Source organism: Phodopus roborovskii, unplaced genomic scaffold (genome assembly GCF_943737965.1).
Source record: "Phodopus roborovskii unplaced genomic scaffold, PHOROB, whole genome shotgun sequence".
Classification (NCBI taxonomy): Eukaryota; Metazoa; Chordata; class Mammalia; order Rodentia; family Cricetidae; genus Phodopus; species Phodopus roborovskii.
In genome coordinates this window covers 11642382-11669186 of record NW_026126480.1, presented here as the reverse complement: position 1 = coordinate 11669186, position 26805 = coordinate 11642382, and the positions used below count along the sequence as shown (strand labels likewise).

The 26805-nt window shown below is 40.7% G+C and overlaps 1 protein-coding gene across 1 annotated transcript; it reads left to right on the top strand.

Annotated features, from left to right (window-relative positions):
• The first annotated feature begins 1163 nt into the window (after positions 1 to 1163).
• Positions 1164 to 23656, top strand: Spcs2 (signal peptidase complex subunit 2). The gene is made up of 5 exons (XM_051192347.1): positions 1164 to 1329; positions 8550 to 8633; positions 9239 to 9399; positions 16318 to 16452; positions 22640 to 23656. Exons 1-5 carry the CDS (start codon positions 1216 to 1218, stop codon positions 22824 to 22826), a joined length of 681 nt encoding a protein of 226 aa, XP_051048304.1. The 5' UTR covers positions 1164 to 1215; the 3' UTR covers positions 22827 to 23656.
• Positions 23657 to 26805: the final 3149 nt, after the last annotated feature.

Genomic DNA, 26805 nt, shown 5'->3' with positions numbered 1-26805 from the left:
GGTATATTCTGAGTGATAGAACAGGACTGACTATATACTAAGCAATTCAGAGGCTGGGCATGGTAGTGCATGCCTTTAGTTTCAGCACTCAGGAGGCAGAGGCAGAGACAGAGGAAGAGACAGAGGGAAAGGGAGAGGCAGGAGGTCTCTGTGGATTTTAAGCCAATCTGCCTACATAGTGAGTTTCAGGCCAGCCAGAATCTTGTCAGCCAGACCTCCTCTCAGAAAAACAAGACAATAATGTCTAAAAATTCAGTATTTGCCCCACCATCTATATATTTATGGGAAGTATATGGGTATAAAAGTTAAATAATACAATCTAATATGGCATAAAGTAGTATTACCATGCGATAATTTAAGCCTCTATAGTAGCAACAAGATCCATTTTCCTTATATGCCGTAGTACAGTGTCAAGTTTTATGGTGCTCAATATTTTTTCTTAATATTTTCAAAATAAGAATGTCAATCTGGAAACATGCTTTTAATTAAAAACAAACAAACAAACAAAAAAAAAACAAACTAAAAACTTGGCTTCAACTGTGTTCTGACCCATGTTCTCTGCCTTCTGGTAAGTTCATTTCCTTGTCAAGACAGCATTATTTTGAGACTGAACACAGGATGAATGGATGTTAAGTGCATCTAGGGCACTGCCTGGCAGGCAGTATGCACTCAATAAATGACAGTTCTACACGAAAAACTACTAACAGCAAGATGATAGTTCCTTTGGAGAGAATACTAGAACTAATACTTTTAACAACAGGAATAGAAAAGGGTGAAAAGCTAGCTCTTCTTCACATCTTAGGAGACTACCTTTGGGGCTGGGAAAACTCTTAACTCAAGCAAACTAAGTTTCTAGCCACACCTGCCTCCGGCGTCGCTTCCGCCTCCGAACAGTCCGCGGAGGCGTTGTCCCAGACAGGCGGGATGCACGCCTGCGAACCTCACGGGAATCTCGGAGTTGCTCCACGGTGGCGCTTGCCACAGCCTTCCCCACCCACTCCTTAGTAACCGCGCCGCTGCGGCTAGCAACGAAGGCGGCAACCGGCGACCGCAGATTCTAACTACAAGTCCCGTCAAGCCCTGCGGCCACTTTCAGCCCTTGTCAGCACACCGAACTACGGATCCCGATGGGCTCTGCGTATCATATCACGTGGGCAGGTTTAGCCAATCACCTTTGGACAAGTCGTAGGGGAGGGAGACACGGAGGGAGACAAGATGGCGGCGGCGGCGTCGCAAGGCGGGAGGAGCGGCGGTGGTGGAGGCAGTAGTGGGGCTGGCGGCGGCCTCAGCTGCGGGACAAGCAGCAGCCGCAGTGGTTTGTTGGATAAGGTGAGGATCTGGGTCCTGGGGACAGTCTAGAGCCCTGGGGATGCCCAGGAGGTGATGAGCCGGCCGTCCCATCCCCGCCCCCCTTTTCTGCGGCTTCTTGAGGAGCGCTCCTCTGTAGTCCACCAACGCACGCTTGTAGTCTGTTCTCTTTACACATTCGAAGCCAAGTCTTCTCTTTAGGTCACTTCTTCGCAAGTGTGCTGGTCCCTAACACCGGCCACTGCAGCTTCTCATAGTTATGTCTATATTTCACTGTAATGATGTGTTTCTGCTGTGCTTTGAGGGCCAATCTTGAAAGTGCCCATTTCAACAAGACTGAAAACTGCTCGAAGTCGGTGTTCCCCAAACTTCCACCGTCGCCCTCGCGAGTTGCTATCGAGTCCAAAGAGCTCCCTGGCCTTTTACTCACTGAAGTTTTTAGGCGATTTTTTTTTTTCATGATACTTCAAATAGTGAAATATTCGTTTGTTGACTTCACTTGCTGGGCTGACAGGAAGCCTTAAGCGTTCCCTTTTGCATCCCCTGCCTTCTCTTTACCCCTGCTGTCTTTACCAGCTAGCTGCTTTTCCACTCTGCCTACCCAATTATTAGAGAAATACTACATCTTGATCCATAAGGGCTTAAAGGAAGGGGGGGTGCTCCTGGATTGACCTTCTTGCCTTTTGCACAGCATCTTGGAAGAAACAGTTATGTGAAAAACAGGTCTAGTATTATCTGTTTCTAGCCGTGTGGCCTGTTCTTCCCATGTCTGTTACATCTGCAAAATGAAGGATTTAGCCTGGATATGTCTTACGGCCTGCTTCCAGTGTTCTTGTCCCTGGCTGATGTGGTATGTCGTGCTTTAATACTAAACCATTTTTTTCTTGAAACATTTTAATCTCAAAGTTTTCTGATTCCTCTGTGCCAAACAGATAACTAGTGCTCAAGAAATGAATAGCTGATCATGTTGGGAGCTTCCAACCAAGGATTTGCATATCTTCTTACATAGTAAGCAAATCCTCTACTGCTGAGCCACACCTCCAGTTCTTTTGTTTTTTTGGGGGTCATTAGGTTCAAATTGAGATAGGGTCTTGCTGTGTAGCTAAGCTGGCCTCTGAACCTCCTGCCTCTGTCTTCTGACTACTCTCACAGTCTTAATACTTAAGAAATAGGAATATGTTGTGGGACTTGGTTGGCACTCTCTGTTAAAAATTCACCCTTTCTATTGGTGTGCATCTCAGAGCTTGTGCTGAGCCTTCCCCGGGTGACTTTTGTCTCTCCTGCTTGGATTATCACCAGCAATCATAAACATGGACATTCTGGCAAGGCAGAGATTACTAAACACAGTGTTCTTGTTGTCTGTGAAGGCCTAGTTTCAGGATTCACTGCAGGTTTTTGGTATCCAGCGATGCTCAGATCATTAGTAAAATGGTATGATATTTGTGTATAAGCTACATGGCCCCCAGTATACTTTAAATCACCTTTAGATTATTTAGAATATTTACTGCAAAGTAAATGCTGTGAATCAGGACAATACAAAGGGGTTTTTTTTTGTTTGTTTGTTTTGTTTTGTTTTTTGAATACTGTCTATACATGATTGTTTCTTGCCCGTGCGATATTGTTATAGAGAGCTGACTGTAGTATTTGGCATCATTGTGTTAGGATAATTTGGCTTTAAGTATCTCTCCTACTAGAAAAAAGTATGAAGACTGTCAAGTTACTTAACCTTAGTACCTTTCTCATTTTTCTTCTGAAATGTTGAGAGTCTCTGGTAACTCTATGACAGGGCTTGGGTGCAGAATCAAGACAATCTATCAACCTCTGCAATGTAAAGTATACTGTGTAGTGATGAAGGGAAATGTCAAGTTCCTGTTATTAGAGTACTCAGACTAGCCAAAGAGGAAGTGGAGTATTCACAATAAGTGTATTTAAGGAAACACATGGCATATTTCAAAGGTGCTTTTTGCAGAAATTCAAATGAGAGAATGGTTCTTGAGAACTGATCATTACGAGGGAGAGTCCTGGGATGAAAGGCTCTATGTCTGAGTAGAGTTCAGACATGCTTTTGAGAATGAGAAGAACTTATCAAGTAAGAAAGTTATTTATTGCATTTGATGTATTTTGGTGTGTGTGTGTGTGTGTGTGTTTCGGCATTGGTGTGGAGGTCAGAGAACAACTTTTGAGAATCGGTTCTCTCCTACTGTGTGTGACCCTGGGATCCTTGGAGGCTTGACCATCTTTCTGGTCCTCAAGTCTTTCTTGAGGAAAGATGGACAGAATATGATGGTGATGGACATCTCTTAGTAGGCTTACTAGGAGGGTCTCTAAGTAAAGTCAGTGATGGTAGAGTTAGACTGGAGAGGTGTCACTTAAGTGGGAGTGGGATGTAAAGGCTTTTGAGACTATGTAAAGTGACTTTAGGAAAATTATTCACATAATGCACAGAATTAGACATATAATAAGGCCATAGACTACTGTGTAGGATTTCATAGAAGAAGGGTAAGTTTGAGTTCTAGTGTAGCATACTAAAAACCTTGGATGATTTTTCATTACTGAACTTGAATTTCTTTGCCACAATAAATATTGTAGGTATTCTCATTATAGGCTTGTTACAATACAGGTAAAGTTCATTTTAAAGGCCTGGGTAAAAACTGGATGGTGAGATGATGAAATCCCCAACTGGGGTATCAGAAAGGGGTAAAATGTCCTCATGTCCTCATAGAGGAACATTGGAAGATTATTTGGTTTGTGAAAATATGGTGACACTGTGTAATACACATTGGTCTTGAAATTTAGGGTCTTACTGCATCAGCCTGCCTAATGGTGAGGTTATAGGCATGTTCAGCAACTTGGAAGAAATGAGAAACAGATGTTCATGCCCCTGACTGGCAAGAAATGAGAGACAGAAGAGGGAAAATAGTCAAGAGCTGTTTAATACTCTTTGTCCTGGAAAGCTGCCTTTCTGCTTAAATTGACTTGTTCCCTTTCTAAATTCCAGAAGCACCTGGCACATCTGGGAGGTGACTTAGTTTTACTGATTTGTATTTTTCCAGTTTCCTGTGAGGGTTGCTCCACACAGATTATTGAAGAGCCAGTGCTCACAGCCCTGAATTAAGCCTAGAAAAATGCCCCTCGGTCTTAGGAAGAGCTGTAGAGGATGCTGTTCGAAGTGTCTGAGAAACACTGACTGCTGAGGTGGAGAATCTGGGGCTTGTCCTGAGTGGAACAGTCCTACACAAACAGGATTTGTTCTGAGGAAGTGAGAGCATGGGGCGTGTTCACATCAGGACAGTGCCTTTCATTTACTCTCTTCGATTTGGTTTCTCTTCTTGCTTTTTTCCTTCCTTTGGGGGAGGAAGGTTTTTATTTCCATACCTGTCATTTCACTTGCCATGAAGAAATTCAGTCAAGGTATATGAATGTGCTTCTCCATTTCTCTCCACGGATGTAGGTTTCTGCTCCTCTGAAATGGACTTTAAGAACAAAACGGCACCTGTTTCCTGATAAAAATAAGGTTGCACTCTGATCTTCCCTCTGGAAGAGACTTCGTTAGTTGGTTTGGCCCACATCTATCATTGCTTTTTGTTCTGTGTAGCAGCTATAAAGTATAGCTATTTCCCAATTTGTTTGGTATGTTAAGAATTGACATGTTAATTTTTTATTTTTGTAAACTGTTATCCAAACCTTTAAAATCTCATAACCTGAGTCTGTCTCATGGTTGGATTCTCAGCCTAACCTTAGAAGACAACTTCTATATCTTGGTTAATGAGAACATACATAGCCCTGGGGCCAGCTTTGACAGCCCCTAGCTTTGAATTCTGGCACTCCCCAGATGTGTATTCATGGGCCAGTTAACAGCTCTCTTTGTGACTCAGTTTCTGCACCTGTGAAGTGGAGCTGATAACAGTTTGTGAATGCACAAGACCTCTCTGGATTTTGATTTCCTTGGATAAATATTTTTAGTACATGATGTGAAAATTGTCAGTATCAGATTCCCTTGGTTTTTAATTTAAAACGATAGATTTCTGTACTTCCCAGGTCAGAACAAGATTTTGTAGTATTGAGGCCTGGTAACTCTTTGTTACCTGTACGTTATGAAAGTAAGTTTTAAAATGAAATGCATATATAATACTTAGATTATACTGTCCATGGTTTTTACTATAAGGTCAGAGGGTCACTAGTAGGCAATTTCAGAAAATTTTTATAGGTTCCCCCCGCTAAAAGCTCCATACCCATTAGCAGTCATACCCTAGTCCCTCTTCTTAACTCTAGGCCACCACAGAAAATTTTTTTCAGTGAGGAAGCCCAAACAGAGAGTCTCATGCATTCTAAGCAAAACTATGCCACTAAGCTAAGGCTCCAACCCTCACAAAACCAGTTTCTGTCTGGATTTGTCTGTTTTGAACATTTTACATAAATGAAATTATACGTATGTCTTAGGACTTTTCATTGCTTTGAAGAGACACCATGACTATGGAAAACTTTTGTAAAGGAAAACATTTAACTGGGGTGGCTCACTTACAGGTCAGAGGTTCAGTCCATTATCATTATTATGGGACACGGCAATGTGCAAGCAGACATGGTGCTGGAGAAGTAACTTAGAGTCCTATGTCATGCAAATAACAGGAAGGCTTATGTACCAGTCCTCACCTTTTTCCAGCTCCCTCCTCACCACAGGTGCATAGGTATTTAAAACATTCACAGCTGCATCGTTTTTCACAGGGTCATGTGGCCTATTGGTTCCAAATCAGTCTTCACCCTCGTGCGACCAGTGCTCTACCCACTGAATCACTTCCTCTGACGGATACTGCTACGTCACATTTTGTTTTTCCATTTGTCAGTTAATGTTTGAGTCGTGCACCTTTTGGCTCTGTGATACCTGCTATAAATATATTTGTCAACTGGGTGGATATTATGTACCTGGGAGTGGAATGGCTAGGTCATATGGTAACTGTTGATATTTTAATTGACTAATTTTTGAAATGTGGTCTCTGTAGCCCAGGCTGGCCTGGAACTGGTCACTGCCTTGCCTCAGTCTGCTGAGTGCTAGGATTACAGGTTCCTTTGGTGTTTGCCACTCTAGTTGGCAATGTGAATTTGGAGGAATGGGACCTAAAAATGAGGTGCACTAAAGTCTCATGAAATAGCCAACTTTAGTCAGAACATAGACAATTTATACCCTGAGGGTTAAGAAAAGTCACCTGGGTAAAGTATCCAACGACTAGGACCACCCTAGGTGGCAATAAACATCTTTTTCCATAGATTCATATGACCAGCACAGCTAAAGTCATCTCACTTCTATCTGCTACACCTGGGAGGAGCATGAAAACATTCTAAAAACAGTTCCGTGTTCTGAAGAAACTGAGGTCACAGACTCATGTCTTGTTTTCTTACAAACTCTCAGAAATTGCTTCACACTGGCCTGTATTCTGACAGCTTGGCACTGCATTCAACTTTGAGGAATTATCAAAACTGTATTGCACATTGGGGATGCCACTTTACATTCCCACAAGGACTCAAGAAAGACATTTGTAATGTAGTTGTGATTTCCAAACTGGTTGCATGTAGTTTTTAAATGCATGTTCTGCCACCTCCATAGAATAAGGACTCACATCTTTCTATTTCTTGGGGTGGTTGTTTTGTGTTTATGTTTTTTTGAGACAGTCTCACTGTGTAGTGCTGGTTGGTCTGGAATTCTAACCTGGCCTTGAACTCAAGGAGATTTGTGTCCCTATGCCTTCTGGAGCACTGGGACTGAAGGTACGAACCTAAATTTGTTGTTTTCAGGCAGGGTCTCATGTATTTTAGGCTAGCCTCCAGCTCCTATATACCTAAGGATGACCTTGAACTTGTAATAGCTAGCCTGCACCTCCCAAATGCTGGGATTATGGGCAGGCACTGGTTAATGTGCTAGGGACTGAACATAGGCTTCCTGCATGCCAAGCAAGCCCTGTACCAGTTGAACTACAGCCCCAGGCTTCCCATCTTACCTCTTAATTGCAGAAGTTTCAGTGTGAACCATTTTCAGCCTTAGAGCTCAGGTGTATTGGCATCAGTTGTAGAATATTTAAGCCATAGATCCCATGAACTGAAGCTGTGCCCACAGAACTGTAGTAGTATAGGCTTTCTGAGCTATGGAGCCAGACTTCTGTATGTATAGTTTGGAACCACAGAGAAGGCAGTGGGGAGAAATTTTTTAATCAGCTTCTCTGGAATTGCCACTAATGTACATGTTCATAATTTAATTGACACATGGTAATTTCTGACCTCCAACTAGCTCATAAATACAACCACTAATAAGCATTCTTACACCAGTAATTTCTATTACAGTATTTTTTGGCTCTTAAAAAAAGACTGAAATTGAAGGTTCAGCGTGTTGCTAAGAGCTATAATCTTGTCTCAGTAATACCATGGGTTTTTGAATTACATCTAAATTAAGCAACTTCATTCTCAAGATACACATCATTTTCTTCCCAAACTAACATTTTCCCTTTTATTTTGGCACTTGTTACTCTTGCTAAATGTGTAGATGGAAATTGATGGAAGACAGATACTTAAACTCAAGTGATCAGTTTAGCTTCTGAATATCAGTTTCTGTCATTTCCTTAGTATAAGTTAGAGATGTCTGGAGTCAGAGGTAAAATATAACTGTAGAGCTTAAACATCTCAAACCCAGCACACACGATGTATACTAAGCAAATAGTGTCTCCAAGCTACATTCTGTTCCTGGTTTCCTCTCCAAGTTGCTGTTGGTCATAGTATTTTATCATAGTAACAGAAAACAAACTAGGACACTTGGTTTATAATAGAAAATTTTGATGTTTTCAACAGATTATACGGTATTTGCTGTCTTAAAGTTACAACATGGTAGTAAAATATTCAAGTTGTTTGAAGACAACAATGTTAAAGGACCTCCCCTCTCTGTTAGTGTCTTTAAATTCCTATATCTGTATTTGCTGGCTTTTGTGCTTACAGGGTGTTAGGGTAATCAAAAACAGCTTGTTTCTACACTCATCTATGGTAAAATGGGGGTATGACATAGCATATGCATGCTTTCTGGTCCTAGGCTGTAGGATTTTTTTCTGCATGGAAACTTGCACTATCCTTATGAGAACCCACCTAATTGTAGTGTCCAAGACAAGACACTAATGGATGGATGTTCACGCACTCAGGGAGCTGACGAAAGAAGCTCGTTCTACTTTGTAAGATTTTGATGCACAATTTTTCTATTTGTTTTGCAGTGGAAGATTGATGATAAGCCTGTAAAAATTGATAAGTGGGATGGATCAGCTGTGAAAAACTCTTTGGATGATTCCGCCAAAAAGGTACATTTTTTGAGGGTGGACAGGGGTGTGTTTGTAGTTCATAGACACATCTTCTTGTAGATCTCAAAGTTAGAAACTGAACCAGAAAAGGGCTTCTAAAATTATCACAGAATAAATAGGAGGTGTGTTTTAACATGAATGTTAGGGTGTCAAGAAAACTGGTAGCTCATTGTTTTGAGATTAGTTAGCTTAGAGCACAGAAACTTGGGGAGGTAGAACATTCATTTATAGAGTTTCTTTGCAAAAAGAAAAGGAAATGTTAGTGTGTCCTATGTGCTATAAAATATTGCGGGGCACACTTGGGAGGCAGAGGCAGGTGGTTCTTTGTGAGTTTGAGACCAGCCTGGTCTACTGATCTAGTTCCAGGATAGCCAGGGCTACACAAAGAAACTTGTTTCCAGGGAAAAAACAAAACAAACAACAAAACAAACCAACTTTGTATCTGGGATCCTTTAAAGACGGTTCGGGCTTCTTTGTTTAGAGGTAAGATACTGGTTGAGAACATTGTTTATTCCTGCCGTTCATAGAATGATTAAGTAGGGATCTATAAAAGCAAGCCACAGCCAGGATGCATCGTTGTTAACTTATATCCTGCTTCTCACTAGGTACTCCTGGAAAAATACAAGTATGTGGAAAACTTTGGTCTAATTGACGGTCGCCTCACCATCTGTACCATCTCCTGCTTCTTTGCCATAGTGGCTTTGATTTGGGATTACATGCACCCCTTTCCAGAGTCCAAGCCAGTTTTGGCTTTGTGCGTTATATCATATCCTTTGTTTTTATGCTCAGGTTTGCTTTTTAATAATTCAAAAATATCTGCTGTTAAATCATCCTTGCTTCCTATAAAAGCTTTGATTTTAGGGCTTGCTGATGTTAGAATTAACATTAAAAGTTGTACCTTTGAATTTATGCTCTATCATTGGTATTCTGTATTTAATAAGGTTATTTTAGCTTTAGTATTCTTAGTTATTAGCTAATAGGAGAACTAAAGCAAAAGTGCATGATGATATTGAGACCCAGCTCTTTTAACTCATGGATTTTTCCTATTAGACTGGGTTGCTTTAAGCCATTTATTCCAGGCTATTATTAGAAAAGCTTTGGATTTTAGAAGTTTGAATTTGTTTCCTTTTTTTTTTTTTTTTTTTTTTTTTTTTTTTTTTGAAGATGAGCTGGCTGGAGAGGTCCTGAGCATGAGGTATAGATTTGGCTGTGTTTCAGTGAGATTGAGGACTCCTTCTGGGCTACACAATACGGGTTTGTAACCTTGTACTAAGAGGAAAATATGTAATCAATACCCATTCAGAATTGTCAGAGTGAGTGGGACACTTGAGTGGTAGCATATACTTATAATTCTGGCTCCCAGGGTGAAGTAGGATGGTCATGAGTTTCACACCAGCTAGGGCTACCTGATAAAACCTTATATCATTGAAAAGTTGGAAAAAGAGATAGTACAGTTGGTAATATATTTGCTATAGAAGCACAAAGACCTAAGCTTGGACCCCGGTTACTCACTTAAAAGCTGGACACAGCAGCACAGGCTTGTAATCCCAGTGCTGAGGAGATGAGGACGGGGATCCCAGGGCAATCTGGCCAACCAGCTCTTGAATCAGTGAGCTTCAGGTTGGTTCAGTGAGAGACCCTGCCTCAAAAAATTAGGTGGAGAGTGACAGAGGAAGACACATAAGAGTTGACACCTGGCTTCCATACACACATGCATGTATCTGTATATCCATACATACAAGTGCACACATATGAATATATATATATGTATGTGTGTGTATATATATATATATATATATGTGTGTGTATATATATATATTCTTATACCACACACAAATGAAAAAGGAAAAAAATCAGATGGGAGATTCTTATATTTGTTACATAGTATAGACAGTTCCCAAATTCAAAGAGGTCAACTTAAGATTTCTCTACTTTATAATGGCCATGAAAAATATCCAAACTCTTGTTCTTTTGCTGCAGCTATTGCCTATGAAACACAAACACAAGACTCAGCGCCCATGTGGACTTTATTGATAGAGGGGACAGAAAGGGGGATAGGTAGTGGTCAGCCGAAAGCAGTGGAGAGAGAGGAGAGAGAGAGAGAAAGAGAGAGCAAGAGCCAGAGCAAGAGAGAAAGAAGGAGCAAGAGAGGCTCTTGGCATGCTTGCTTTAAAAGGGAAAATTGCATATAACTGAGTCCCCTGGCAGCCAGGTAAAGCTTGAGCAGCCAGGTAAGTCATGACATAGAGAAGACATGGCCATGAGCATCCTGCTCATCATCAGGGGGCGGGGTCAGCAGACTGCTGATTCCCAACATTTCTACCTCTTATAGTTCTTAACAAGGTGGGGGTTGGGCATGGCTGGTTAGGGAATAAGGACATTGAGTTCTCAAGACTGCTTCCTGCTGACTTGGGGGCATTGATCGTCTTTGGGGGAATGAGAAAGCTGGAGTGCTGCCACATCCTGGTAGCTGGTTGCCTCATTGCAGTCCTGACAGTATGGAACTCTGGTGTCTTTTTTAGACCTGGCAAGATGCTAGCAGAGCAGAGGACAAGGTTAAGTTTAGAAAAAAAGTTTTTTTTTTCCTTAGGTCCTGGTACTTGAGGGGAGAATTGTAAGATGAGGGAGGGGTTCCTGAGGTGAGGGAAGGGAGTCCTGGGACAGGGAAAGGTTGAATATTTATTTGGAGTGAATCTGACTTGTTTGGGTGGGTCCAATTCGGCTCCCTGGAACTTAAAAGAATCCTTTGAGTTTGTGAAAACATAAATATTAAGACACATTAGCAGCATACTCATGTTAGAAATGATTTGGCTGAAAGAATTAACACATACAACTGACAGATCTTTAGCACAATGTAAAGCACCTTAATTGTGAGCTTATAGTTACAGTTATGATCGTATAGTGGCATAGTATGGTGTTTAGTACTCTTTCAGAATTGGATTAGTAGCTTATTAAAACTTTATTGATTAATGTTAAAAGTATAAACAGTAGCAACCTTAAAATATCCATTTCTGAAATCTGTTTTGTTACAATTGGAACCTTGGCTGCTGCTTTAAGCTGACAAAAGCATCAGATTTTTTGAGAAGGATAAAATTTTACCTGAATGATTAGAGAGTAACAGGGACTTATTAGCTGGCAGCATGCACAGCCACCCCCAGGTCCTCCACAGTTATTGAGGTTAGAGGCCTTAAGGACATCTGCCTTCTGCTGATGACATGAGACCTGTGGATTGGGAGCTTTTGGAAGACTTATCTACCATTGGCCCAAGCAATGTGGAGAAAGTCAATTCCACTGCCCTCTTGTCCATGGTCCTTAGAGCCCTTTGTAGCAGTTGAGATGAAAGGCAGGATTTCTCATTGGCTAGCATTGCCACTTTTGTGGGTGGAGTTTGTTCAGTGTCCACCAGTCTTCTTGGAGGAAATGGGTGGTGCCAGCAGCTGGCTTGTCTCTCTGTTATAAAAGCTTTTTAATGAAACATTTTTAAATGCCATATTCTCTAGATCTCTGAGCATTTGAGGGCTGTCTGACTGTTTAGTATACCTTAGTATACAAAATTTGTCTTTAGTTACTTGCCTTAAACACATAGGTGACTAGGTGAAGGTTTATCCCTGTAATTAATTAATCTGTCTGGAAAACTGGATCCAATCTGAGAGACTGAGGAGGGATGTTTTACTCAGAGCCCTCCAGCCTGACTGGAGGTTAGACTTATACCTGTAAAGGACAAAGAGGTAGAGAAAAACTTCCTTTGATAATAGAAGCTTAACCTTTATAATCAGCTTACAGGAAGGATTAGGTGGCATAAATATTTTATTAGTTTGAAATAGACCTTTATAACCTTAAATGTTTCCATCATTTAAAGACACATAACAATTTAGAAATATTTGAGACTTAGTACAGTTGAATTTAAGTTGTATAGAATTAGCTTACATTTACATATAAAATTAAATTTAAATCACATGTACAGATATATTAAACAGGACTGGGTAAAAATGAGAAGAACCAGAGTATGAAGCTATGTGTAACAAAGTCAGTGAAAAAAGAAATTAGAGACAAAGAATAAAAGGCAAAAGGTAAATGAATTACAGGTTCTGTTGACGGCAGAGGCTGGCTAGACTCCCTCTGCCTAGGTGGCTGGTGTAGCAGAGGGAAGAACCATTGGGGGGGGGGGGTTAAGGCTAGGCCACATGGTCAAGATGGCAGCTGCCATAAACACATTCCCAACAGCTGGCAGCTTGAGCAGATGCTGCCTCAGCCCAGCCCACTGTGAGCCACTCGTATCTGCACAGAGAAAAAACAAAGTAGAAGAGCAGCAGAGAGGACAAACGAGAGTGAGACATTTGAACAGGAGTATAAGATGCCTAGCAAAACAGAACACTTTTAAGTGGAGGGAGGTTCCCGCCCTGAGACAGGCTGCAGCTACCTCGGGCAGGAGAGTTGTATTGTGGTGGGAAGAGAGCAGAAACAAGTTTAGGGAAAGAGATTGTTTAGTAGAGAGGTAGAAAAAACTCCTTCCATCTACCTGTTCGCTGGCAGTAATTTTGGCCAATTTGACTTATTTTCTAGGGGTTATCTAGACGACTTTTCAGTACATTGGTAAATAAGTCTGGGTGCCTTAACAAGTGGCATTAAGTGAAAGGGTTTTAAATTTTCTATTAGGTATCCCAGTGGAGTAGAGGAGGGTATTTCCTTGATTGGCTTATTCCCCATGAGTGAAGTGAGAAATAACCAATCAGTCTTGGAACTCGTCAATTCAAGAGTGTGGCCACATGATAAGCAAGAATGGCAGAGCGTTATTCAGAGCTCATCAGCCCGAAAAACGTTGCCAGGGCCCACAGAAGCCAGAGGACTCAGCAGTCTGAGAGCAGAAAGGCTCAAAGCTGGAATCAGATACACCTCCCAGGGAGGGCAGTATTTCATTCACCCGGCCCTAAGGAAACAAGTTACAATTTAAAAAAAAGAGTACCTTACCTAATTGAAGCCGGTGTGGGATGGTATTTCCAGTGTTGGGTGGATGGAAGTGGACTGCTGGTCTGCCAGCAGACAGCCACCGAGTCCTCGAGGGCCTGATCTGGATCATGGCACCAATGTTGTTCTTTTGATACAATTATTGCCTAAGAATAACTGAATCCCCTGAGCAGCCAGGTAAGTCATGAGGTAGAGAAGACATGGCCATGAGCATTTGCCCATCATCAGGGGGTGGGGTCAGCAGACTGCTCCTTCCCAACACAAACAATAGCCACCAAAATAGCTCATTTGGGAGAGCATTAGACTGAAAAATACCCAAACAAACATCCTATTTTTCATTATCAATATAGTACTCAATAGTTAGATCAGATATTCACACTGTTATTACACAGTAGGTCAATTGACTGGCTGATGTAAGTGTGATAAGTGCACCCAAGGTAGTCTAGGCTAATTAATCTATAGTACTTACAAGTGTGATCTATTAAATGCATATTTAATTCATAGTTAACAAAAATCCTTTTGTAAGTTGAGAATTTTGTCTCTCCTTTTTATGATAAACACATTATTTCTGTGAGTATTTCTAAGATACTCAATGCAAAGAGCTTTTATTATAGTTTTAATTACAGAGTTTACTTTTATTCATAGGATGATTTCTCTGTTGTCCTCCATTCCCATCTCCTGTCCCTTAGTTTTTTTGTATATATAACTTAAACTTTATAACTTAAAAAGTATATAATGGATTTTTTTTTTTTTTTTTTTGTCCATTGAGATGCCACTTCAGGTGAAGGCTTTTGCTGTATCATCAAGGTTGACGATACTAGTTCAGTTTCTAGAACCCAGAGTGAGAGAACTGACCCCTGCAAGTTTTCCTTTCATTTCCACATCTGTGCCTTGACATACTTTTGTGCATACACATTTCCCCAAATAAATAAATAAATGCAAAATTTTAAAAATTATAGATACATATCCACATTAGTATGTAGAACTCTACCACTAACTAAAAAAATTACCTCTTACAGACTACCTTCACAAAGCTGTAGAGATAGTGCAGTCGTTCAGAGGACTTGCTGTACCTGCAGTAGACTAGAGTGTGATTCCAAGAACCCATGTCAGGTGGGTCACAATTATCTGTAACTCCAGCTCCAGAGGTCCTGACACACTCTTCTGGCTTCCGCAGGTACCCACACTCATGTACACATACCCTACATGGACACATACATATACACATAATTTTAAAAATAAAATCAATCCACTTCAGAGGCTGTCAGCAGACCATCTTAATAAAGCACCTGATTAAAATTAATATTATACAAATAGTTCCTGGACTTGGCAACAATTGAGTCTTCAATAATCAGATTAATTATCCTAGTTTGAGATTAATTATTCTAGTTTGAAATTTTCACTATAAAAGCAATCTAAAAGAATACACTATAAGTTCTAGAAACCATTCTCAAGACAATAACAGCAACTTTACTACACAGTCTCCAAAAGGACTACTTTGACAATACTCCAGTTATATTTGTTTAAAGCAAAGCACGATCCTAAGTTCATGTTTTATATATAGTGCTAGTGACTACCACTATAAACAACTACTGTGTGCTACGTGGCTATATATAGAAACCCCATGACAATTCTATTTCTGTTTGTTTGAGACTGGATCTCAGTAGATTAACCTTAAACTCGCAGTTGTCCTGACTCAGCCTTTCAAGTGTGGGAATTATAGGTGTGCACCACCGTGCTTGACAATTCTAAAAGTTCAGTATTCTCCTCATTTAGAGATGAGGATACCACCTTATCCTTCATACCATACTTTCTGCCTTTCTAGCTCATAAAATTTAAATGACACTTCACACACCACTTTAGTAGTTGAATATAAAGTTAACACTGGCAGACATGTAATAATGTATCTGCATGTACATCAGGCATGATTGGTGACTAAATCTGAAGTCACTTTGACATTGGTTGAATATAGTCAAATGGAGGATATAATTTATTTATTTTTATTTTACATATGTGGGTGTTATGCTGTACCACAAGCATATCTGGTGCCCAAGGAAACCAGAAAAGAATGTCAGATCTGGACCTGGGGCTATAGAATGATGTGAGCTGCCATATGGGTGATGGGATTTAAATCCTGGTTCCCTGCAAGAGCAGCCAGTGCTCTGAATTGCTGAACCATCTCTCTAGCCTCTGATGCATTTTGTTTTGTCTTGTTTTGTTTTTCAAGACGAGATTTTTCTGTGTAACAGTCCTGATTGTCCTGGAACTCCCTCTGTAGATCAGAGTAGCCTTGAGCTCACTGAGATCAGCTTCTCTGCCTCCCAAGTGCTGAGATTAAAGGTGTGCACCCCTACCTCCTGGCCTTCTGATGCACTTTGAGATAGAGAAATAAGCACAAGTGATAATGAAGTCTTGAGAAGCTATGAAACAGGACATTCTTAGTCCTGTTGTCCTTCAGTGTAAAAGATGAGAAAGTCTGTTTGTCCAGTACCTTTTGTCTCTTTTTTGAGGTGTCTAGAGAACTAACCAGAGAAAGCCTTGTTTTCTCTGGTACATAAATACAAGGTTTAAAAGGAAATAACTAAATTTTTGGTGCTTTAGTAGTAAGATAAAACTTATTTAAGACTGTCAAGAAAATTTTTGTGGCTCTTATGTGTCATATGTTGTTACTTTTGTTGTGTTTGCATATTTGTATATTTTTCCCTTAACATTATTGAACCTATTTTGTGATGATGGGAATTCTGACCATTTACACCTCATATAAAGAGAAGAGCATCTTTCTTGTGGCCCACAGAAAAGATCCCACAGGAATGGATCCTGATGATATTTGGCAACTGTCCTCCAGCCTCAAAAGGTAATGGCCATCCTGGGTTCTTAGAGATTATTAACACCTGGCATTGGTTTGCCCTGGGATGTTGTCATGATTCTCAGCGTACTCGTCTGTGTTTCTTCTGTGCTGATCATAGTGCTAGTTATGTAAAATGGGGAGATGAATGAGAGTGTAGGCTTCTCCTAGCGCTGGAGACTGAGGAGTGATTGTCTTTTTCCTTGTGGCCAGTTAACAAAGGTCAGAGGTTGGGTGGGAGGAATGGTTCAGTGGTTAAGAGTATTTACTGCTCTTACAGAGGACCTGGGTTCGGTGGCTCACACTAGTTGTCACTTGAGTTCCAGGGGATCCAACATCCTCTTCTGGTCTCTTTGGTCTCCTACATGCATCTTGTACACATACACACATAAAATAAATCTTTTTTAAAGATCAAAGGTGTGAGGTTAATTATCTTTAAGGAGCCTCCATTTATCTCTGTGTCTTCTGTCTTCATTCTGAATGTGTTCAAGAGTCCCTGGAGTGGTGCTCTGTGCCACTCCCCATAGTCCAGTGTTTCTTTCCTCTGGTGGCACACACAGGTGTTCATTAGTGTCTGGAACTGGGACCCTGTTCCAGTGACTTTGTTTCTAATTCATGGCTTTTGGCAAATTATGTAATGAAGTTTAGTGAGGTTAAAAAAAAAAAAAAAATAACTTCATAGAGTTCTTAGGAAGATGAAATGTCAGTTATAATTAATCCACATTCAGCATTTACTGTATTAGGTATTCATTACCTTTCTGTTGCTTTGATAAAACACCATGATCAAGGCAACTTCCAGAAGGAAAGCTTTACTTGGACTTGTGGTACCATCACAACAGGCATGCATGGTGGCTGGAGGACCAAACTGATGGCTCACGGCTCATGTCTTGAGTTACAAGCACAAAGCAGAGAGAGCCATCTAGAAATGGTGCACGTCTTTAAACCCTCAGAGCCCATCCCTAGCCACATAATTTATCCAACAAGACCTCACCTCTTAAACCTCTCCAAATAGTGCCACCAGCTGGGGACCAACTTCAAATATATGTGCCTGTGAGGGCATTCTCATTCAAACCACTGCAGGTATTATGCTAAATCTATTACCTCATTTAAACCTTAGAACACATATTTACAGGTAAGAACATGGGCCTAAAGGTTAAATTGATTGAATTCAGAATGGTAGGGTATGAATCCTAGCTCAAGTTGCACACATATTTCAAGGTTTTAGTCATTAAAAATACATAGTATACTTTCTGTCATATCCAGGCCATCACATCATAATTACTCACACTGAAGGTGAGTAACATCAGCACCAACCCCTTTCTGGCAATTTGTGGAGTAGCTTCTGAGGAAGAGGAACAGATTTTCATTCTGATGTCATAACTGAGTTCTGCTTTCTCCTGGCAGGGCCCCTACCTGTTTTTTTGGCCTCAACTGGAAGAGAAGCCTGTACTTCTCACCATGCTGCTGAAACAGAGTTGCATAATTCTAGAATCCAACAACACTGATTTCATTATTTTCATCCAACTTGTTTTATTTTTGTTGTTGTTGGTGTTGTGTGTATATATGTGTGATTTGCTTAATAGCCTTATTGAGAGAAAATTCACGTACCATCCCATTCACCCACATAAAGTGACCCCTAGTGTATTTATAGTTGTACCTGTTACCACAGTCATAAAAATATTTCCTTCACCTCAGAATAAAACCCTGTGCCTTCTTCAGTGGTTATCTCCTATTTCCACCATTTCTTGTAACCCTTCTGCTCTCCTGTATAAATGTCTCTTTATTGCCATTTCAAGTGAATGGAAGGATAATGTCTTCTTTCACTTAGCATAATGTTTTTCTTTTATTCTATTTTCAGACTTTTAAAATTTTATTTGTTTTTTGAGAATTTCATATAGGTATATATTTTGATCATATTCACTTTTTATCCACTCCCCAACTTCTCCCAGACACCTCTGCATGTCCATTTCTCGATTTCATATTAGTAATCCACTGAGTCCAACTAGTGCTGCCTGCTAGTAGGGTTACCCACTGCAGCATGGACAACCTATGGTGCCACACCCCTGAAAACAACAGACTGTCTCCCCTAGCAAGCATTACAGCCTATTACTCTCAGCTAGCCGTGGGACCTCATGAGCTCTCCATCTATGCTGGAATCTTGACTGGCTTGATCTTGTACAGATCTTGAAGGGGCAGCCACAGCTGCTGTGAGTCCATGAGTACAATGGCCCTGCCATGTCCAGGAGATACTGTTTCACAACATAGCATGTTTTCAGAGTTTATCTCTGTTGTAGCATATTTCAGCACTTCAATCCTTTTTGTGTTTGCATTCCATTGCACAGATATACTTTATTTTGTTAACATATTTCAATTGAAAAGGAATTCTTGGATCATTTGGTTACCTTGTTTGGTGAATTGACTGTTTTCCTAAGTGTATGCATCATTTTAAATCCCACTAGAAGTGTGTAAAAGTATTGACTTTCCACATTCCTTACCAGTTTCTGTCAGCTGCCGTATTATTGGTAGCGAAAGACACATGGGTGCTTCTTGCTGTCATCCTCTCCCTTCACAGTGGGTTAGTAGTATAACAGTGACTGATTCTGCTGTCCTCTGCAGCCACTGGTCATGTACTCTGACATGGCAGTGAAAGTTTCATAGATGGTCAGTTGCCATACTCAGACTTTGCACAGGCTTTAACTCAGGTGTAAAAGTCTTCTTTGAGTTGTTCTTCTGTAGTTCGTATATAGTATAAACTTGTCCAGCAGGTGGGATTTTCTTCTTCGGCCCCCAGTGGCATCTCCATCCTTCTTCATAACCCTCTCAGAATCTAACAGCATTGTGGGATTTGCCATTTATCTTCTTCTCTAGAGAGGCCCAGTGGCTCCCTTTAAACTGAATTTTCTGACTTGATTAGTTTTCTGTTTCCAAGGTAAATTGTTTGCCCTATCTCTGAAGACTTTCCTGCTATATGTTAGTCTAAATTAGGTGTTCCAAGGACATTTTTGCTTGCTAGTGTTGTCCATGGTCACATGGAACTATAATAAAATTTGCTTGTCTGTTGGTAAACTGTAAATCCCACAATACCATTCTCCACAGTGTAAAACTCCTTTTTACAATTCACTGTTCCCAAGCACAGATAGGGACTATGTCATTTATTTCTGTGTCCTCAGACCTCACCTAAAGTCTGAGACAGTATAAGTGTGTCAAAAAATCTTTGTGTTGGAGCTAAAGAGATGGCTTGCTGGTTAAAAGAGCCAGCTGCTCTTTTAATCTCCAGCACCCACATAGTAGCTCATAAGCCAGCTGCAAGGATTCTAGTTGCTTTTATTTGCTCTCCATGGGCACCAGACACACAAGTAATACACAGACATACATGCAGACAGAACACTCATACATAAGAAATAAAAATAAATGAAAAGAATTGTGTGAATGACTGTTAAGTAGCCATGACCTCTTCATTTGCAGCCCAGTTGTTATTGACCATCTACATAATCCTCCATAGCTTCTCCATCTGAACATTTCCGGTTTTCCTCCTGGAGTGCAACCTGCCTGTGATTGGAAGACCCATTTCCTCTGTATACTGAAAGAGTGGTGGCTGATGTTTGTCATGTAGTTCTTGTTACCCTCATGGCGATGTGGAGCTAGATTCCCCCTTCTCCATTTGCTACTTCTTGCTCATCCTCAGTCTCCTCCAGCATACCCACTTTGAATTGTACTTCACATTTGGCCACTTCTGTACTTCATTGCAGAACTCTCTTCCTAGTGATAACTTGGCTTTTGATATACTCTAATATATGTCCTTTTTTGAATCTTGTGATTTATATGTTTGGGTAGATGATTATTGCAGAATTGTGGTCTGTTTTACTCACTGTCTTTCAATGATCTTGTTTTACTGTGTGTTCAGCATGTATTTCTGTGGCCATTATCATTACTACTTTAATAATTTCTATTCTGAGCATCCATCCCACTCTCTGATCATTAGTTGCTACTTTCCTGGCCGTTCTGCCTCAGTTCATGGAGCAAACCACCTCTTTGTTGCCTTTCTTCTTCTTCTTTTTCTTCTTCTTCTTCCTCCTCCTCCTCCTCTTCCTCTTCCTTTCCTCTTCCTTTTCCTCCTCTTCTTCCTCCTCCTCTTCCTCCTCTTTCTCCTCCTCCTTCTCTTCCTCTTCTTCCTCCTCTTCCTCTTCCTCCTCTTCTTCCTCCTCTTCTTCCTCCTCTTCCTCCTTTTCCTCTTCTTCCTCCTCTTCCTCTTCTTTATCCTCTTCCTCTTCTTTCTCCTCTTCCTCCTTTTCCTCTTCCTCCTCTTCCTCTTCTTTCTCCTTTTCCTCTTCTTCCTCCTCCTCTTCCTCCTCCTTCTCTTCCTCCTTTTCCTCTTCTTCCTCCTCTTCCTCTTCTTCCTCCTCCTCTTCCTCCTTTTCCTCTTCTTCCTCCTCTTCCTCTTTCTCCTTTTCCTCTTCTTCCTCCTCCTCCTCTTCCTCTTCTTCCTTCTCCTCTTCCTCCTCCTCTTCCTCATCTTCTTCCTCTTCTTCTTAAATCCCTTTGGAGGATCCTAGCTACTTCTCTGCCTATCTGCAAATCTCCTGTGTATCGCCTCTTGTCTTTGCTGCTGTCTGTGCTGAGAAGGCAGAGGTGGTCAGAGGCTCCCGCCCCTCCATCTGCATGCTCCTTTCTGTCCCTTCCTATCAGGTCACTCCTTCTGACAGAAGAAGCAGGTTGTCATTTCTCCTAGCCTTAAAAATAGTCATCGTCCCTCCCCCCTTATCCCTCATACTTTCTTCTCAGTTGTCTGTCACTGCTGTCTACTTCCTTCTCCATTATCCCTTGGTGCAGCTCTTAGTTTAGCTTGTTAACAGCATCGGACCATTTGGTTAGTTTCCTGCCTGTTTTTTTGTTTGTTTGTTCTGTTTTTTTTCCTAATGAGCTCTTCTAAGTTTCTAATTACATCGATGTCTTTTCCTTCATCTCCTTCCTTCCTTCCTTTCTTTTTTTCCCTTTATCTAAATCGAAAGTGAAATTAGGGCTTATTCCTAGAACTACTTTACACTTGAGAAATCTTTATGTAACTTTTTCAAGATTTTAAATGTTGCCTATATAAAGATCTCTGAATCTACGTTTTTTATCCTAGACCTTTATCTGAACTGTAGCTATATCCTGCTTTCTGTCTGATACTGGATCATAATGGGCATCTCAAAGTTAACATGTCTAAAACTCAACTCCTTTCCCCATTAAACAGCCCACTCTTCCCAGTCCCCCTCCCCATCCCCCCCATGACAGTTTCTTTCCTAACAAGTCCAGATCATTTGGACTCCAGAGTTCCTCTACTCTGTCAGCTCATTTCAGATGAATCTGGTGTGACTATTTGCCAGCTCCACAGTAACCAACTCCTCACATATGGTGGATCCCTGAAGCTTCTCTCCCTGCTTATAGTCATTGCCTACAGAGCAAGTAAAGCAAGTAATCTTGTACAAACATAAATCACATCAACTTAGTCCTGTGTGTGAGATCTATTTAGGAAAAAGACTAAATTCCTAAGGACACCTTAGCAGTCTGTATGTGTGTGGTTTGTGAGTTACATATCCGTGTGCAAACACACATCTCTTTCAACCAGTACTCTTTCATTTTGTTCATCTTGTTCTTTTTCTGTTTAGACATCCTAGGCATGTCCTTGGGGTCATCATACTTTCTAGTCCCTCCACATGGAATACTCTTCTTGGATAGCATGTTCTCATCTTCGTTAGGGTTCAGTAATTATACCTGGGAAGGTATATATCAGCATATCTAGGAAAGCATCAGAATTAGTATCTTATTTGGGAATAATTAGTATAATAATTAGGCAGTTAGGAAGCCTGGGAGTAGGGTCTATCTTTTTGTCTCTCTGGGGTGAGGTTAGGGGATAGCCCCTATATCAGCAGTGCCAAGCTTATCCCCATCTTGCAAAAACACTTGGTGAGGTATGTTGATTTTTAAAGTTAGCATATAAAGTGGTGCATTTGGTGGGGGAGGGGGAATATTTTCATTTGTATGCTCTCATTGGTCCTACTCCCTCATCTCTGCTACCCTTCTGCTGGTTCCCTTCCTCCCCCTTAAATAGCCCTCTCTTCTGTTAGGTATTCATCACTGTCTTCCTCTCCCTAAGATCGCTTCAGTTTTCTAGTCTATTTGGTTTTTGATTTGTTCTCTTTGTCCTGATGCTTAGGTTTGATGACAAATACACCCTGAAGTTGACCTTCATCAGTGGAAGGACAAAGCAGCAGCGGGAAGCTGAGTTCACCAAGTCCATTGCTAAGTTCTTTGATCACAGTGGGACACTGGTCATGGATGCATATGAACCTGAAATCTCCAGGCTCCATGACAGTCTCGCCACAGAAAGAAAAATAAAATAGCCAATTCTAAAATCTCTTTTTCTTCTGGATCGTATGAGTTACTGGTGGGTAGGGAAGAAACAGAAAGCTTAAACTTTGTCAAGTATGAAATGTTAAAAAAAAAAAAAAAAAAAAATGCCATTTAGTCCACTCTGGTTAAATAGAATTTCCTAGATTTTCTAGCACAGATATGCAAAGTTGTATCTTTGACGGCTAGCTGTAGCCTCCATGGTCTGCTGAGTGAGTTTTTGTTGTTGTTGTTTTCCTTAAGAAACATTTTTGTAAAAGCCTAGCATACTTTTACCTTTGTACTTAATAGTACTTTATTTAGTATAGCTTTGTGCCATGCGGCGTTTGAATGCTTAGTTCTTAGGAACTGCTAACCTTGCTGGGCATGGACATGGTGTTCACCTACAGTCCCAGCTCTTGGAAGGCTGAGGAAGGGGGATTGAGTTGAGCCATCCTGGACTGTAGAGCCAGGCCTAGTCTTGGGGAGTGGGTATCATTAACTGTTGCTGACTTTGTGTTACTCCCTGCTTCAGCAGCTGTTTCCTTCAATCCAGGATACAACTTCTTATGTACGACAGCTTTCCTTTACACACCATTTTTGTGGGTGTGTATATAGATATGACTTGGGGAGAATTATTTTTAAAAAAAATACAAAATAGCTTTTTAATTTGTTTAAAATAGACCTGCCTATTACAGTTTGTGCTGTTAACCAATTAAAGAAGCCAGTGGCATTTTTAGTTTTATATTGTTTTCCACTAGTATGTTCCTGTTGATTTGTTTGTGCCCATTATTAACTGCCATTTTCTAAAATTTTTTTCAATAAATGAAAGAAGATGTGAAAATGTGGAGTCCTCGTCTTGAAAGAAGGAACAGCACAGCAAGTGCTTGCCTACCTGTGGTGTCCCTTCTAGGCTGCTCTGTCCCGGCCCTGGAGGCCTCTGAGCTCTAGTGATAGCAGACACACTCAGCGCTGGCTTTGTGCTCTGGGAACTTACTACACATTGGCTCAGTGGTGTGCGCAGCAGTCCAAGTGGCAGATACTGTTATCCTCACTTTACCTGTGAGGATGCTGAGACACAGAGTTAAAAATTGCCACACAGATGGCTTTTAAGTATTTTCCAAACCTGGTCAGAGACCTGGGCACTTTCAGGAATATAATTCTAACTAAGTCTAGTACCCAAAACTATATTCACTTTATAAGAAAGCACCTAGAGAGTACTGGGAATGTTGTCCTGTCTAGCACTACCCAGTGGAGAGTGTGAGACAAGACTGGGCAGATGTTGAAGCCTTTCCTGTAAGCCTTCAGTAAATCCAGGTTCCTTGAGCTTCTAACCTGCCCCTTCCTCACTCCCTCTTGTAAAAGTAATAATGCAGGGCTGAGAAGGTGGCTCATTTAATACAGTGCTTGCCATGTAAGCATAAGAGCCTGAGTTTGGCCCCCAGAGTACCTGGGATTACATTTGTAATCCCAGTAAACATTCAAATAAACCCAAGTAGACACTGGACTGCAGTGATCTATTACAGTTTTCCCCTTGACTCAAGCCAGTTCAAGCAGTTGAGATGTATTGAAGAAGCAGTTACCAGCCCAGCCAATCTGTGCTCTGCTGCTACCTTCATTGTAGATAGTTGTCAATCACACAAACTAGAAATGCTCTTCAGGCTCTAGCTTCACGAGTAGCACTTTGTGAGACACAGCACCTCCTGAGAGTTGGCTGTTGCCACACTCGAGTATGGAATGGTTGTTCATAGCAGCCTATTGGGATGCTGCTGGGCAGCTTCTGACCCTCTGGATCTGCAGAGCCCTTTCCTTCTGGAAACCTGGGAACCTATCACATCCTCCTCTTTTTCAGCTTTTCACCTGCCTCGGTGGACTTCAATCTCTTCAAGAAGAAAGAACCACTAGAGAGGGGAAAGGTCATTGTTTTCAAATTTCTGCTGTTAATACTTATTTAATATTTGTAATACTTTATATCTATCTCAGAGACAACGCCTTTTGCTTTTGAACTTCAAGGAATGGAAGGAGATTTGAGATCTCTGATTTACTCAGCCTTCGAAGAGCTCTTTCACTAACTGCTTTTGTCTCTACTCTTAGTAACTGGACTGTGCCCAAGCCTTGTCTCCACAGTGGAGACCACAGGGCAAGCCACTAGCCTTACTGTCACACTGACTTTTTAATAGAGTATACCTGCCCTTGCTGACCACATTCTCTGTTATTAAATAGAATAGTCATTATAAAGCTGGATGTGGTGGTGCATGTCTGAAATTCCAGCACAATGGAGACAGGGGTCCTAAAATGGCTATGGTTGAGATCAGCCGAGTCCACCTAGAATGTTACAGGTCAGCCAGGGATACGTGGTGAGACTGTCTCAAATAAAATCCCTGGACCTGATACCCTGGTGTTGTCTGTCGCGGAATATTTTGAGTTTCTCTAATTGCCTGGTAGTGAGGTATTAGGTGGTTTTTGAGTCTGAGTATTGAAAAGTAAGTTTAAATATAGCTGCTCACAAGGCGAAGGTCTTGGAGAAACAAGAACAAACCAAATCCCAAAGGAAATGGAAGGAAATAAGAACAGGCTAGAGAACAAGATAGGAATTAAAAAAAAAAAAAATCAGAATATAGTTGACAGCAACATAGATAGCAATGAAATTGTGAAAATCATTAGAATATGCCTTAAAAGCTTATATGACCTATGTAGACATGGATGACATGAGCCATTTAAAGAAATCTATAACAAACAATTGAGATTGAAGCAGTAACAAAATATCTCCCAACTAAAAAAGCCCAGTTCCCCAGTGAGTTCACTACTGAAAATTTGCAGATGTTTAAAGAAAATGTAAACCAATGCTTCACATACTGGTCCATGAAATAGAAAAGGAATACATGCATTCAAACTCCTTTTTGAAACCAGTATTATTAATGATGACCCAGTTAAAGACACAACAAAAATTGTAAGCCAGTCTCCCTGATGAATATATATGCAAAAATAAATTAAAAAAAAAAATCCTTGTAAAACAAATTCAAGAATACATCTAAAGGTCATTTACTGCTTCAAATTGGTTTCAATCCAGAGTTGCAGGGATGGTTCAGTATGTGAACCAGGAGAAGAATCTAAGGACAGAAATAACAGCATCATCTCAGGAGGTGAACAAAAGGCTTTTAGTAAAATGTTTTTTGGAAACAGGGTTTCTCCATGTAGCCATGGTTATTCTGGAACTCATTCTTTAGACCAGCCTGGCCATGAACTGTCCTGAGTGCTGGGATTAAAGGCGTGCGCCACCACCACCTGGTGAAATCCAGCATTCTTCATGATGAAATCCCAAAGAGACTAGGAGAAACATGTATCTAAATATAATAAAGGCTATATATAACAAACTATATTCACTATTACACCAAGTGGAAAACTGCATTTCCACTAAAATCAGCAACAAAGCCAGTATGGTTTCTTTCTCTACACTATGGGATATACTGCTTGAAATCTTAGCTAGAGCAAGATAAACAAGAGGGATACAAATAGAAAGGGAAGAAGTAGATGATAAGATTTCATATATAGAAGAACCAAAGGCTACCAGAAAATAATTCTGATAAATACATTCAGCAAAGTGGCAGGATGCAAAATTACCATATAAAAATCTTACAAATCATTAAGTGTACAACAAAACATGCTGAGAAAGAAATCAGGAAAACAATCCTATTTACTGCCCCCAAACACACACACACACAGCCCTTAGACCCCCAAACACACACACACACACACACACACACACACACACAGCCCTTAGAATAAACCTAACCAAAGAAGTGAAAGACCTTTACAATGAAGATGACAAAACACTGAAGAAATTGAAGACTACCTATCCTTGCAGATCATAACAACGAATGTTGTGAAATGGTTATATTAACAAGAAGTCTAAAGATTCAGTGCAATCCCCATCAAAATTCAATGTCATTTTCACAGGGGAAAAAAAAATCCTAAAATCCAAGCAGAAACAGA